The sequence below is a fragment of the Stenella coeruleoalba genome (assembly GCF_951394435.1).
Source record: "Stenella coeruleoalba genome assembly, chromosome: 3".
NCBI classification, from domain to species: Eukaryota; Metazoa; Chordata; class Mammalia; order Artiodactyla; family Delphinidae; genus Stenella; species Stenella coeruleoalba.
In genome coordinates, this window is record NC_137148.1 from 35,495,518 (window position 1) to 35,512,290 (window position 16,773).

Genomic DNA, 16,773 nt, shown 5'->3' on the forward strand with positions numbered 1-16,773 from the left:
ATGAATCAAAGCAGTGAAGGATGTATGAAAAAGATTAGCAATGTGAATATTGACAAACTTATAAATGACTTCTCACAGATAGAAAAGGTATGTAATGATATCAAACAGTTGTAGAATATAAGGAAAAGTGGAACAGATTTTGCCAATGGAGGGAGTTGGGAAGAAAAAAAATGTACAAAATATAAGCAAGGTAAAAATAATGGAAATGCATTTTGCTAAGCCCCTCTCTCTCATTTTAAAAATCTGTATTTAAAACGTGGTTTTGGCTCATTTATACTAATACATCAACATGTTTGGGGGGCAAGGGAATTAATAATTGATACACTTTTGCTAAACTTAAAGGGGAAATACATGTGTAAGTACCCAGGATGTCCATAAATTCAAGAATGGTTTAGTAAGAATTGAATAGACTCAATCCTCAATCTCTTGCCATTATGACTCTTAATTTTTTAGTCTTTCCTATTTTATTTGTTCCCTTTTTCTTCTCTTTTGCCTAAAAGCAGACTTGTTTAAAGTCCCCCTCCCCAGCTCTGGACAAATTACATGGTAGACCATACCCACAAGTATATATTAGGCTCTTTCTCTCCTCCTGTGTCTGGGAGAGGAGTAGGAATAGCTGTTGAGAAATGTAGATGGATAAATTAAAGACTTGGGAGGTGGATTTGTGAAACAGGAATAGGAGCGGGAATAATACCTACTTCTATTTTCTCTCCTTTTCTTATCATCCTTCTCTATTCCTTGTTTTCCTCTGTACAATTTAGTATTGCCATAATGCAAGAATTTTCGTGACAGTGGGTATTTTGAGATAACATGAGCTTTTTTTTCAACGATGAACCTGGGTTTTCTTAACCAAGTGATTCTGACCAAAGTAAGAGAGAAAGAGAAGGAAATAAGCACTTTGGTGGGAGAAGAATTTGTACAAAGTATTTGAAGATTAATTTGGAATTAGCTCTTATATTCTTAGACATTTAAGAATTCTTATTTAAATTTTAAATAAGAAATATTGTTCATTTTTTGATGTTATAATGGTACTGTGCTTGTATTTTTGAGTCATCTCTTAGAGATGCATATAAATGATAATATTTATGGATGGAACAATATAATGTCAAGGAGTTGCTTTGAGATAAATTCAAAAGTGGTGAGACTAGGATTGGGTAAAGGTATAGATGATACAGGACAGGTCATGAATTGATGATTTTTGAAGGTGCTTGAAGGATACATGGCAGCTATTTCACTATTCACAAAGATATCAAAGAGATATGTTGAAGAATATTTATTCATTGTCTATAATAGCAAAAAGTGGGAACAGCACAAATCTTCCTCAGTAGGGAACTATTTAAATAAATTATATTCATGAATGAAACAATGCAGCTGTTAAAAAGAATGAGGCAGACCTTTATGTGCTTATGTGACATCATCTCCAAGAAAACAGTACTAAGTGGAACATCCAAGGTACAGAACAGAGTAAATACGACCCTTTCCTATAGTTGTATAGTCACAAAATATTTTGGAAATATTTATAAGGAATTGTTAATCGAAGGACTGGAGGTTGAATAGTTGGAAAGAAGGAGGTTCAAATTAGATCATATTTTTACTTTTTATAACTTTTCATAAGTGTTCATCTGTTTTAACTTTTTATCATCTTACTCTTTAAATTAAAGATAAATTAGAAAGTTGGCTTATTCAAGAATATATGCCAGGCTTAATTATTAGACTCTCAGGTATTAAATGGTTTGTATTTTCATTAGTCTTCATATCTTTAGGTAAAAAATCAAAAGAGCAGCATTGATTTAGTGGTAATATGTATTCTGTTTCTTCTATAGAGGATGATAGAAAACAGTGGAAAGAACAATATACTGGATATGCAGTTGGAAAAAGCTAACTGTTTATTGAAAGCAATGCAAACAAAGGAGGTCGCAATTAAAGAAGGTTAGTTCTCTGCTGCCTATAGAAATAGTAATTCTAATGAGTGTGCTTTTTGCTGTAACAGTGATTTTACATTTGTAAAATATTTTAAATTCACATAGAACTTTCCAGACTATCATTTCATTTTATCCTTAATATAAACCTGAAAGACAGATAGGACTGGTATTACTATTCCACCTTGGTAATGAAGAAACATGAACAAAAGAAGGTAATCTGGGGCTTCCCTGGTGGCGCAGTGGTTGAGAGTCTGCCTGCCGATGCAGGGGATGCGGGTTCGTGCCCCAGTCCGGGAGGATCCCACATGCTGCGGAGCGGCTGGGCCCATGAGCCATGGCTGCTGAGCCTGCGCGTCCAGAGCCTGTGCTCCGCAAGGGGAGAGGCCACAACAGTGAGAGGCCCGCGTACCGCAAAAAAAAAAAAAAAAAAGAAGGTAATCTGTCTGAGTCCAGTCAGCTAAGAAATGGCTAATCCAGGGACTTCCCTGGATTTGGCGGTACAGTGGTTAAGACTTCGCCTTCCAACGCAGGGGGTGCAGGTTCAATCCCTGGTCGGGGAGCTAAGATCCCACATGCCTCGCAGCCAAAAAACCAAAAACATAAAACAGAAGCAATATTGTAACAAATTCAAGAGACTTTTTAAAAAATGCTCTACATTAAAAAATCTTAAAAAAAAAGAAATGGCAAATCCAAGGCTCAGTCCAGGTCTTCAAACACATGGAAAAAGTACAGTTGAATTCCTGCCTCACAATTACACCAGAAGAAATGTGAGATGGGTCAAAAATTTTAGTGTTAAAATGGGCTGTCCTAGTCTGAAGCTCTCCTCTCACTTCTTGGACGTCCACGCCATGCGCTCAACTGAGCTCCCAGCAGCCGCCATCCACACTGCCTCTCCTTGCCCTACACCTTCTCTGTACACCCATCAGCCCTCAGGGAGCCTGGGAGCCTGGGCACCCAGCCTGGCACAGTGCTACTCATTGAGAAAGCGGCATTTCTCTGGGGCACAAAGGTCTGAGACTGCACTCAGATGAACCAGCTGCAGTGGCAACTTTGCCCCAGGCCTGGTAGTGCTGGGCTTCCCATGCAACCAGTTCCAGGCATCAGGAGAACACCAAGTACCAAGAGAGCCTGAATTCCCTCAAGCTCATCAGAGATGGTCACGCTTTTCCAGAAGTGTGTGATGAATGGCACACAGATGCACCTGCTTTACGTCTTCCTGTGGAAGGCCTTGCCCTAGCCCGCTGACAACCGCTGTTTTCAACAGAGTCCAAGTTCATCACCTGGGCTCTGTGTGCTGCAACGCTGTTGCCTGGAAGTTAGAGAAGTTCCCCAAAGATGCGTCTGTGCCCAGCATGGAAGCCCTGCTGTCCCAGGAGCCCAGCTGTGCCTAGGGCTCCCCTCCTACCTCTGCTGCTTGCCAGTCACAGTGGTGCCCCGTGGGGGGGGTCTCGTCCATAAGGTATTTCCTCTACACCTGGGTGCAGAAGCCACCTGATAACCAGGAAGATCCCCCTAGACAGGTGCTAGTCCTGTCCATCCCAGCCTTCCCTTTGCCAGACCGAGGGTCCTTACTAATAAAGAGCTGGGCATCAGAAAAAGAAAAAAGAAGAAGCTGTATACATATAATTCCTCACTACGTCAACTGAGAGGGCATAAAATCAGTAGGAACAAACGAACCTAGCACCAAGATCTTGGTTTCTAATACCGTCTTATAATAAAAGGAACCAGGGCTCCTTGAAGAAATGGTTGATTCTAAGACTGGGGCAAGAAATATATAAGATGAGTCTAAAGCATCTTGTAGTACCAGAAAATAAGAAAGTGCTCCAAAAGAAAATAAAAACTCCACAATGATAGGGGTATGTTAAAGGGATAAAGGACCCAGGTGAAAAAGTTCTCAATGACCAAAGCTGGAATGATTTGAGCAACAAAATAGATAAAGTAGTATTGGATTATAACTCAAAGTATATAATAAATATCCACGAGTACATACTGATAAAAATAAATGATTAAATAAATAAATAAATGGGGATGAAGAGATAAATCTCTGCAGAATTCCAAATAACTTATGTAAGTGACTTGGCCTCAAGGAAGTATATCATAACACCCCACTCATCAGGTGTGGGCTGTGTATAGTGACTTTCTTCGCTATAGGGAAACATACAGAATGGAAAAGGAGGTGGTGGAGAGTAACTATATAGTGGAAAAATCTGACATACACGACCTAAGGCAAGTAATCAAGGTCAACGTGGTGTAATGTTGATAGTATATACCTTTGCTATGATGTGATGAAGATGGCACTCTACCTCTATGTTCTTCCCCCCCATAACCTCATCGAATCATGAGATAAGCATCAGACAGATTCACATAGAGGGACATGCTACAAAATACCTGGCCAGTACTCTGCAAAACTGTTAAGGTCATCAAAAACAAGAAAACTCTGAGAATCTATCACAGCAAAGAGGACCCAAGGAAGACATGACATCTAAATGTAATGTGGGGCTTCCCTGGTGGTGCAGTGGTTGAGAGTCCGCCTGCCGATGCCGGGGAACACATGTTCGTGCCCCAGTCCGGGAGGATCCCACATGCCGCAGAGCGGCTGGGCCCTTGTGCCATGGCCGCTGAGCCTGCGCCTCCGGAGCCTGTGCTCCGCAATGGGAGAGGCCGCAACAGTGAGAGGCCCGTGTACGGCAAAATAAATAAATAAATAAATAAATAAATAAATAAATAAATAAATAAATAAATAAATAAATGTAATGTGGTATTGTGGATGGAATCGTAGAACAGAAAAAGGACATTAGGTAAAAATTAAGAAAATCAGAATAAAGCATAGATTTTAGTTAATAATAGTGTATCAACATTGGTTCATTAATTATAGCAAATATACTGTACTAAAGTAAGATGTTAATAATAGGGGAAACCAGGTATAGAATATTTGGCAACTCTCTGTAATATCTTCCCAATTTTTCTGTACATCTAAAACTGTTCTAAAAAATAAAGGTAATTAAAGGTCAAAAAATGAAGCCACAAAAAAAAAAAACTAGAAGAGAATATAGGGGGTTTTGTTCTTATGTTTTTAAGAACTGAGAAAGCCTTTCCAAGAGTGACATCTACCAGTGGATATCTGGTTAAATAAATTATGGTATGTTTATTTAACGAAATACTATGTAACTGATAAAAAAATGAACTACCTTTATATGATATAACATAATCTCCCACATATAGTAAATGAAAACAACAATGTACACAACAGTATATTATCATTTTTATAAAAATATATCTTAATGCACACACAAACACCCTCTCCCCTATATGTTTGTATATATCTGTAAAGCTAAACAATGGCCCGGTAACAGTGCTTGCTTTGATGGGAAGGAAACTGGTTAGTTTTGGGGCAGAGATTGGCGAGATGGTCACTTTTCACTAAACTTGTGTTTCATGTGTATGTATTACTTGAAAAACATAATCAAATACTTCTTTAAAATCCAGTTATACTTATTCTAAATCTAATGGCCTTTTTGCTGAATAATATGCAGTAGAAGTGAAAGAACAAGTGAGAATGATATCTTAGAAAGCAAAATGTGTACTAATTCACTTAGAGAGGAAGAACAAACTACATATAATGATTGGACTTGTTCAACAATAAAGAATGATATCTTGATATTTTATTTTCTTCACTTGATACCAGATAAACAATGTCTTTGCCAGCTCAAGATGGTATAATATTGATATTGAGGATCATATCCTATTAAAAAAAAAACCTTTCCATACATAATTGTATTTAATATTTACAACTGCTTTATGAAATAGATATTAATGCCCAAATTGCTTGTTAATGATAGAGCCTAAATGTGACCTCAAAATAATCACTGATTTACTAAATTATACAGTATAAGCAGTAGCTTAATATTCTGAGCTCTAGTTTTTAAGAATTGGATAGGATAGTATACTTCAAATTACACTGTAAAGTCCAACAGAAATGATAATGCAGGTAAAGATTTGCAAAGAGAATTAAAAGCTATTATTCTAAAATAATGAATGGTATTCTATTGATACCTTTTGAAGAATTCCTTATTGAGCCAGTTTCCTTTGTTTTTTTTTAAAAAAAAAAAAAGGTGTGTTGAGAGAGCCACCTTGTGTTCTAAATTTGAAAATACACATTTTGGGAACATTCAGTATACTTTCAGTTTCAGGGCTCTGTTTTCAATTTGCTGATTACTGAGGTACCATATTTCATAAATGCTGGATTCATGCTTTTAAAGGCACAAAGACAAGTGATGGCAGGATCTATGCCTCCATTTCTAATTGTAGCAGCTAATACAGTACCATACATGAAGTAGGTAATGTCAGTTGTCACTTAACCATCATTCTATTACTGAGAAACAGCAAGAGAAAAAAAATGGATGATGGTGGGAACTTTGTCTGAGCTGGTGGTGGGGAAGGTAGAGGCGAACTGGGGAGGAGTAGAACCTTATACTTGCATAAAGATTTTAACTTCTACAAAATACTTTCATTTCTATTAGTGTAGTTGAAAAAAGTACATGGAGACTGAGTGCAAGACCTCTAACTGAAAGGTGAAGTTTTGAATTCTCCCCTCACAGTACTGGTTCTTTCAGTTAGTTAATAAATACAAAAACTATTGAATACCTATGAAATAGTTATCACTTTAGAAGCAAGGAATATCAAAATAAATATCTTTACCTGAAAGAGTTCACTATCTAGTGGGAGAAACCACAAATAACTAAAATGTAATGTGAACAATGGAGAAAAGCAATATATACAAATTGTTATGGGACACAGAGGAGAGAAATAGTAACAACAACAATCACAATGTTGAATATTTGTGAGTGAATTTAGAAAGTATATTTTTTCATTTGTTTGTCAGAACAGTCCAATATATGAGAATAGGAGCTTACCCAGAGTGTCATAGCTACAAAGTAAAGAAAACTCTAATCTGGTTCCTCTGATTCCAAATTTCATGGTTTCATCAGCATATCCTACAATTCCTGAGGAAGTACTGAATTAAGAGCACAGGATTTGAAATGCGAAAAACCTATGTTCAAAACTAGACCTTCCATATACTGTGGAATCTTTGTTAAGTAACCAGACATCTATGGGTGACTTCCTCCCTTTGCAAAATCACAATAATTATACCAACTTCTCAGTATCAGATGGAATACTGATTATGATGTTTATAATGTACTTAGTGTAATGCCTGGCAGGGTAAACATTCAATAATAGTACTTTATTATACCTAGACAATTTTTATTGTTAGACACAAATGTGGTATTTAATATTTAACCATCAAAACAGATACCCAACTAAAATGGAAACTAGTCAGTGTGTCACACTAATGCATAGTGCCTGAATATCGGCCGTGGGCCTCTAAAACAAAAAGAAAGAGCATAAGGTTCCATATTTATTAGCTGTTAAGCCAAGCACATAAGAATGAAATTGCCCCAATCTTTCTTTTTAAAAATATTGTTATTCTTTATGAAGTTTTCATCATTATATATTTAGCTAGTATAATTATAAACTTAAACTAGTACAACCTGGGTTTCTCAAATTTATAGTAAAAATGTGATAGCAATAATTATCACAGAGTCTGTCTCTGGCTCTGTTCTTGCCCCCTTTCCAGGGCCTCCCACCTACTCAAATTACTCTGAAGAAGTGGTCTTGCGCTGGTCTTCTTGGTGGTAGTAAAGTAGTTAGAATCATTGACTTTGGTGCTGGACTGCTGGAGTTGATGTTGTAGCTCTACCATCTACTATTTATAACTTTGGATAATTTGCTAAACTTCTGCGTATCAATTTCCTCATATGTAAAATGAGGCAAATACTAGGACCAATGTCATAGGGTTAAGAGGGTTAAATGATTTAATATTTGCAAAGCACTTTGAATATCAATACAATATTATTTTCACACCACAGTTTCTCCACTTATTCCTTTCTTACTATGATATTGCCTGTCAATCAATCAATCACTTAACAAATATTTATGGAGAGACTATTATGGACCACAACTGTTCTAAGTACTAAGGAGAAATAGTAAAAAAGAAAATAGTCCCCGCTATCCTGGAGCTTACAGCCAAGTGGACTGATTAAAGTTACAGAAGTTTCCACCACTGTTGCTACCATCAGCTGTTGCTGGTGATAACCAAGGGTATACTGAAAGCTTATATGCACATGTCAGGGCACTAATGCTTGCAAAGGAGGTTCCATCTCCCATTATGCAAGAAGACATTGGCACCAAAGTTGCTGATGCCTTGTAACTCAGCACATTGAGTTTTTACTTTTATTGCTACTCCCTTGCTCGAGGACTCAGGCGAAGAGGACAGGTTAGAGAACAGTGAGGAAGAAAAGCATTATTTTCTCCCAAATGACACCTTCTCATCAGCTCTATTTTCTAACAGAACTTAATGTTCCTTGACTCTCTTTCCTTAGAATGTTCTTTTATGGAAAATTCACTTGGATACACACCTCATAGTTCTCCAGACATGTCCAAATGTGCCTTACTTCTAGGGCAGATGTTGCTAAGTCACATGGTGGGGAATCCCTACATACTGGGTTTATCGTGCCTTAGAAAACTCATTACTAAATCCTGGAGTGCATTAGACTTAAAGAGTGCTTAAAGAGCGATTAAAAGGTATTTATTATATAATTTATTTTGAGATATCTGGTTGCTTTATTAGGTCTCATAATTGTCAATTAAATATTATTTTAAGTGTCTCAACTTTGAGATAATAATTCCAAAATGAAAGCAAATAATATTCAAATAAATTTATCTTTTATGTTTTAGAATGTGCTACTCTTCATAATATGATAAAAGGGCTACAACAGACCATTGAATATCAACATAATTTGAAAGGTAAGTTAGAAAAAAAAGTAAAATCTAAAAAAATAAGATATATTTAAGCACCTTTAAGAATAGAGTTTTCATAAACAAAACGAAAAGACAACCCTCAGAATGGGAGGAAATATTTGCAAATGAAGCAACTGACAAAGGATTAATCTCCAAAATTTACAAGCAGCTCGTGCAGCTCAATATCAAAAAAATAAACAACCCAATCCGAAAATGGGCAGAAGACCTAAAAAGACATTTCTCCAAAGAAGATACACAGATTGCCAACAAACACATGAAAAAAATGCTCAACATCACTAATCATTAGAGAAATTGCAAATCAAAACTACGAGGTATCACCTCACACATGATCAGAGTGGCCATCATCAAAAAATCTACAAACAATAAATGCTGGAGAGGGTGTGGAGAAAAGGGAACACTCTTACACTGTTGGTGGGAATGTAAATTGATACAGCCACTATGGAGAACAGTATGGAGGTTCCTTAAAAAACTAAAAACAGAACTACCATACGACCCAGCAATCCCACTACTGGGCATATACCCTGAGAAAACCATAAATCAGGAAGAGTCATGGGGGGGCTTCCCTGATGGCGCAGTGGTTGGGAGTCCGCCTGCCGATACAGGGGACACAGGTTCGTGCCCCAGTCCAGGAAGATCCCACATGCCACAGAGCGGCTGGGCCTGTGAGCCATGGCCGCTGAGCCTGCGCATCCGGAGCCTGTGCTCCGCAACGGGAGAGGCCACAGTAGTGAGAGGCCCACGTACCGCAAAAAAATTAAAAATAACATCATTATCTACATGGAAAGTCTAAAATATTCATCAAAAAAAAAACCTTCTAGAACTAAGTGATTACAGCAAGGTTGAGCTATACAAGATTAATATACAAAGGTCAATTGTTTTCCTATATACTAGCAATGAACAAGTGGAATTTGAAATTTAAAACACAGTATTTGGGGCTTCCCTGGTGGTGCAGTGGTTAAGAATCCGCCTGCCAGTGCAGGGGACATGGGTTCAAGCCCTGGTCTGGAAAGACCCCACATACCACGGAGCAACTAAGCCCATGCACTGCAACTACTGAGCCTGTGCTCTAGAGGCTCTGAGCCACAACTACTGAAACCTGCGCACCTAGAGTCCATGCTCTGCAACAAGAGAAGCCACCGCAATGAGAAGCCCGCACACCACAACGAAGAGCAGCCCCCGCTCGCCGCAACTAGAGAAAGCCCACACACACAGCAACGAAGACCCAACACAGCCAAAAATAAATAAATTGTTTTAAATTAAAAATTAAAAATAAAACACGATACTATTTACATTAGCACCTCCCAAAATGAAATACTTAGGTATAAATCTAACAAAATATGTATAAGATATATATAAGAAAAACTACAAAACTTTGATACAGTAAGTCAAAGAAGAACTAAATAAATAAAGAGAAAGTCCATGTTCATGGAAAGGAAGATTCAATATTGTCGAGATGTCAGTTCTTTCCAACTTGTTCTATAGATTCAAAGTGATCCCAATCAATATCCCAGCAAGTTACTTTGTGAATATGACAGAGTGTGGATAATACAGAACTTGGAATTATTGTTATCCAGGTCTAATGTCTCATTCAGTCCTGTCACTGATCCCAGTTGGGCACTGAACTCAAGTCCTGACCTCTATCTCATACTGATTCCCAGTTCCAGTCCTGGCTCCAATCCTACTTGTGGCCTAATTTTAGCTCTGAACACCTTTAATGTCTGGCTCAGGTAGAGATCCTGACTCTATTTTGAACTCTCACCACGCACTATACCAGGATTGGCTCTTTCCTGATCTAAGTATATCTGATTTTCCTAAAAACACCTAGAGGTTAACAAGAGTGAATACAGAAAACTGTGAAGCACCACTCCTTCTCCATCATCCTTCATCAAGAGAAACATTTTGGTTATATACAAAAAATGTCAATTATGATAGGTGTGAAACAGTAGGACAAATTAAAGATGCAAAACTACATTTTAATTAATTTCATTTTTTCTTATTTAAGTTTTACATGGAAAGGCATTATATAAATACAACTGTGGTTCTTAATAATGTTGCTGAAAGCTAAAACCTCCCTTTCTTTCTAGCTTAGGATATCACTCATCTTCTCTTTTGACAGTAGTTTTGTTTCCCTCACCCATTCTGCAATACAAACTATACTAATCCTCAAATACAGATCAATCCAACCATACACTGTTTTACTTACATTGCTACAGCTACTGAAGGTTATTGGTGAAAAATCATACACTGCAGACTACTGAAGGCTATTGGTGAAAAATCATACACTGCAGACTCCTTTTAATTTTTGAGTCCCAGTATCACTTATACCCTTAATTTATCTTGGCTTTTTAAATTTTCATCCTTTAAGCCCCCAACTTTAAATGTTTCTCTTTCAACCTACTTTACTTTCTATATCACAGAAAAAAATGAAAGCTGTCAGGTATAAACTACCTCATTTCCTGTCAGCTACCTCCCCTGCTTCCCACTGCACTTCCTCCAATGTATTCATACACAGGCATATCCTTCCTTCCTTCCTCATTAGCTTAGAAAAAAGAAAATCCTTCTTCTTATCCAAAGTTTATTTCTCTGCATGGGTTTAACTTTCATCTCTCTTCACCTCTCTCTTCTGGGATATTGCATCTTCAGTTGTCTCTTCTTTTCTCTCTTTCATTTCCCTCTTTCTATTGGCCATTCTTCTCAGCACTTAAACAACTCAGATCTCTCCCACCTTTTCAACAAACAAGACAAAGTTTTCTTGACTTTGGGTTTATTCCCTCCAATTACCCTCACTCTTTCCTTTTACAATCGAATCTCAAGGGAATAGTCTGCACTCACTCTCTCCATTTCCTTACCTTCACCTAGTCTTCAACTTAGAACAATTGAACATCTCCCAAAGTTTTCAGATTCAAAGTTCTTTCATTTTATCTTTTTACTGCATTTATTGCCATTGATTATAACCCCCTTAAACTCTCTTTTCTTAGTAACACCCTCACCTGCGTCTCTGGACATTTCTTCTTAGTCTTCTTTATAGGATAGTCTTCCTTTGGCCACCTCTAAATGTTTCTCAGCCTACAAGAAATATTCTTCTGGATACCTCAAGCATTTCAAATTTGGTGTGGTAAAGATCTAGATTCATCACTTCACTCCTAAAAAGCTTCCCCTTTTAATTTTTCCCAAACCAATGAACAATTTTCAACCACTCAAATCAGAAAACTAGAAGGCAAACATTCCCTTTTCTCTTTTGCCTCTGTTATCCAATCGGTCACTAAGTCTCCTGTTAATTCTATCATCTAAATAGTTATCTTTATTTTCCTTTTGTCTCCTACTGCCAGTGACCTAATTTAGGCTCCTGTTATTTCTTACTTGATCACTTGTTACTGATATCCATTCCTCTGGGGTCAACCCCCACCCCCATTCATCCTCTGCACTGCCGGATAATCTTTTTAACATGTAACTAATCATTTCACTTCACTGTTCAAAATTCTTTGATGATTCTGTAACCTATAAAATAAAATTCAAAGTTATTCATATAGAATATGTCTACCTCCTATTAGGCTACATCTCCAACCTATTTAACACATTCTCCTTAAAATTTACATTCCAACAATACTGTATTTGAATTGTAATTTTCCCAAATGTGCTATATTCACTCAAGCCCAAAGTCTTCTGTGCAGTTTTCTGTATCTGGAACACATTCCTCCAACTTATCATTTAAGTCTCAGCTCAAGTGGTTCCTCTTCTACAAATCCTTTCCTGACTTCAAGCTGACCTAAGCTTTTCTTCCACAGCTCCCCGCCATATTTCAGACACACTGCCATTACAGAGCAATTATCATAGCATATCATAACTATTTACACATCTGTCTCACCACTAGGCTGTAAGTTCTTTGAGGAGAAATAATTTTTTTGTTTCAACATTCCCAATGTCATGCACAGAGCCTGGTGTGTAGTTGATGCTGTATGCATGTGTTGAATACATACATGAATGGAAACTTGAAATGTTAAACATATTCCCATATTAATTTAAAAGTTCTATATATTAGGATATTCACTGATGTTTTTTACACAGGTGAAAATGAACAACTAAAAAGAAATGCTGATCTTATGAAAGAAAAGTTAAAAACTCATGAACAGGTGAGTTTGTGTGTCTTCATATTCAATCAGATCCCTGTGGAGCATTGTCTTCCCAAATTAGAAAAAATAAAGTAGTTTTTTTCATTAATAAAGACAGCCAAGGGCTTCCCTGGTGGCGCAGTGGTTGAGAGTCTGCCTGCCGATGCAGGGGACTCGGGTTCTTGCCCCGGTCTGGGAAGATCCCACATGCCGCGGAGCAGCTGGGCCCGTGGGCCATGGCCGCTGAGCCTGCGTGTCCGGAGCCTGTGCTTCGCAACGGGAGAGGCCACAACAGTGAGAGGACCGTGTACCGCCAAAAAAAAAAAAAGACAGCCAAAATTTTTAGAGTAAATATATATGGGAGTGCCAGACTTTTTACTATAGAATATACTCAATTAGCACTTTAAAACTTTTTTATAATAAAGTGAATGTGTTCAATATTTATGATTTGAGTAATTTATTGCAATTTTATTGTACCATCTAAATGAAGACAGCATTTTATGTGGATCACCAATTAATTTTCTCCCAAGGGCCAACATACCCTCTGCTATGTTTTCTTCTCTCCTATAAGAGCAGTGCCATGATGGCAATTATAGAACATAAAACACAGTACCTAGAACATAAAAGGTCCTCAGTAAATGTAAGCTCCCACCCCTCTGCCCTGTGGGAAGTTTATTATGCTAATTTTTTCTCATCTCCTAAGAGCCAACATGTCAAACTCTGGCAGACCTAAGATTTCCAAAACTCAACTTGGATCTGTATCCAGCTTAGAACTTCAACTTGAAGGATCATCTCTATTTCAATCTGGTTCTTCACTTGAGGAGCCTTTGAAGAAATACAGGCTAATTCTGTAACCCTTCCAGGGCTTCTGGGTAATACTCAGGAGTAATGAATGGCATCCGACTGTGCTCTTGGAAAATTTAGCTTCTCATCACCAATTTTGAAATAATTTAAATATCTCTGGATTATATCCCATCCTTTATTTTTCCTTTCCCCTGTTGCCTTTATTTTTCCATCATTTTCATATCTTGCCTCTAGAGTTCAACAATAAATGTGAAGTCAGGGTGTAACTGGGACAGAATGAAAGGAGGAAAATTTTTGCCTCTTTTCTCTGCTAAAATGTCAAGTCATAGAATACTGCTTTATCTAGAATACTATGAATTTTCAGAGGGATGGGAATTACAGAGAAAATGCCATGATCCAAGATTCTGAACTTATTAATCTCTGTCCAAAGCAAACTAAAGATCACCTCAATCCAATGAAAATTCTCTAGTACTAACCCTCCAGGCACATCTAAAACATATGGAGAACCACTCCCTAGAAACAAACTTAGGAGTTACTTAACGGCCATATTTATGGAATATGTTAAGAATTATTAAGTTTTATAAGAACAAAAATATAACCAGAAGCTGTCCCTTGGAATTTAAAGTTCCCAGAAAGCAAATGAAAAGAAGGCAACCAAGAATAACTTGTTGGAACTTTGTCCTCTTAAAAAGAAAAAAGGATTGGACTCCTTGGGGCTGGCACAGGCTAAACTAGGGGAGAAGAACCTAATTAGATACAGCCTGGCCCCAGCCCAGACATTTAGGATAGGCTTATGCCTCAAGGCTGCAGTGAAAATCCTGGGTCTTACCGAATTAATGGAAACATTTCAGGTGGCAAAGTCAATGGGGAAAAGATACATAGATTTGTCTCTTGTGGTTTCCCAGGGCAGCAACTGCTTAATGCAACCATCTGAGTCAGGAGAAGTTTATGAAAGGCACTCTATAGTTGCCCATCTAGAAATCTAGATACAAACATAGGAAAAATAGCAGTTTATGAGATTCACCCCTTTAGTCACCTGCCCAGCTTTAATCAAAGGCAATGGTTGGATATGTTCAGCCATTCCTGCAAGTTGCCTGGCAAAAAAACATAGCCCAAGTAGGACTCCTGACTATATCCCCTTGAATTTTTGATAATCTAGAGGAGCTATTCACTGGGTCTAGGCTAAGAACCTCTGACTTAATTCTTATTTGCACTCTCATTCATTCAAAAAATATATATCAAGGGATATACACTAGGAGTTAGGAATACAACAGTGAGTAAAAACAAAGTCCCTGCTTTTATGGTGTTTAGAGATTTTTCTGGGCCTCTTGCCTTGATCGTTGTCTCTTTCTTACTATCCCACCTCACTTTTATTCTTCCTGCTTTCCTTTTCTCCTGCCTGTAAGTGGTTTCTCTATGTAGAAACATACCTCTGGAAAAATTGTAAATTTTATCTTTGGAGGATTTCTCTCTCAACACCTCTCTCAATGCCACTCTCCGTATTAGCATAATAAATCACTTCTATGCTTCAACAACCTAAGAAACTAACCTCAGGAGGCTGTTGAGCACTTCGCAAACCCCAAATTCATCCTTCTTTAGCCTCCCCATAAAAGTAACCCTTACCATAGGTAATGCTTAACCTCCTTCTGGGAATTAGGAATGTTTATATAATTTTCAGAAACAGAAATTCAGCCCACATTCAAAGGGATTCATCCTACATTAGGGTAAGCGCACAGACCATCAAACAGTGCCTAAAGTTGGCTTTAAAATATAGCTTTGACGCTTTTTTGACATATTTTAATGCTGTCATGGCATTTATTCATACAATTAAACAAAATATTTTGAGCATCTATGATATGCTCTGAATATAGTGATGAGAATTCAGAGGCAAAGATAAAAAATCATTGTCTCTAGGGCTTCCCTGGTAGCGCAGTGGTTGAGAGTCCGCCTGCCGATGCAGGGGACACGGGTTCGTGCCCCAGTCTGGGAAGATCCCACATGCCGCGGAGCGGCTGGGCCCGTGAGCCATGGCCGCTGAGCCTGCGCGTCCAGAGCCTGTGCTCTGCAACGGGAGAGGCCACAACAGTGAGAGGCCCGCGTACCGAAAAAAAAAAAAGGGGCGGGGTGAGGGGGCTTCCCCGGTGGCGCTGTGGTTGAGAGTCTGCCTGCCGATGCAGGGCACACGGGTTCGAGCCCTGATCTGGGAAGATCCCACATGCCGCGGAGCAACTAAGCCCGTGCGCCACAACTACTGAGACTGCATGTCTGGAGCCTGCGCACCGCAACAAGAGAGGCCGCGATAGTGAGAGGCCCACGCACCGCGATGAAGAGTGGCCCCCGCTTGCCACAACTAGAGAAAGCCCTCACACAGAAACGAAGACCCAACACAGCCATAAATAAATAAATTAAAAAAAAAAAATCATTGTCTCTAGATGGTCTCTATCTACTTGGACCAGAAATTGGTCCTTCTCAAAGCTTAGCATTCAAACAATGAACAATATCTTTCCCCTCTAGATATGATTATATACCAAAAATTAATATAAACTGAAAATTTCATCTTTCTAATTAATCAAAAGTTGTCTACACATACTCAAATTGAAGGATGAATGTATATTTTAATCTTTAGGAATATAAGAATAGTATTGCCAAACTTATGAGTGAAATGAAAATCAAAGAGGAGGGACATAAGACAGAAATAACAAAACTTTATCAAGATATGCAGAAAAAAGGTAAGTTTTAAAATTTACTGAATTCTAAGATACCATAAAACAATTTACACAGATATATAAACTTTTTCAGTAATTGCCAGTATTCTGAATAAACATTGCCTTGACACATTTGAATTTAGTTTTTGTTCCTTTATATATATTTATGTGATATAAATTATAACACTTAGAAATTGGACTCATGGAGTTTGCACTTAACATTATTTAATGTGAAATAGTTAATATCATTGTAAAATTAATATAAAATGTATAGTTAACTTTGATATTTATATACTCAGCATATTGAATATAATTTCACTAATGAAATATTCTTCCTTCAGCAAAGTCTCATGA

General features: G+C 37.8%; 1 protein-coding gene and 1 long non-coding RNA gene across 2 annotated transcripts in view; one reads left to right on the forward strand and one right to left on the reverse strand.

Moving 5' to 3' along the window:
• Positions 1–16,773, reverse strand: part of LOC307183326 — a 41,525-nt gene that overhangs the window by 20,898 nt on the left and 3,854 nt on the right. The gene's annotated exons all lie outside the window — the stretch shown is intronic.
• CCDC152 (coiled-coil domain containing 152) overlaps positions 1–16,773 on the forward strand; it is a gene marked incomplete at its 5' end in the record, with an annotated part of 24,673 nt that continues 7,900 nt past the window's right edge. Inside the window, 5 exons of the mRNA XM_079915678.1 lie at positions 1–87; positions 1,824–1,929; positions 8,718–8,786; positions 12,867–12,931; positions 16,341–16,443. Coding sequence (XP_079771804.1) covers positions 1–87; positions 1,824–1,929; positions 8,718–8,786; positions 12,867–12,931; positions 16,341–16,443 — 430 coding nt within the window. The remainder of the gene's footprint in view (positions 88–1,823; positions 1,930–8,717; positions 8,787–12,866; positions 12,932–16,340; positions 16,444–16,773) is intronic.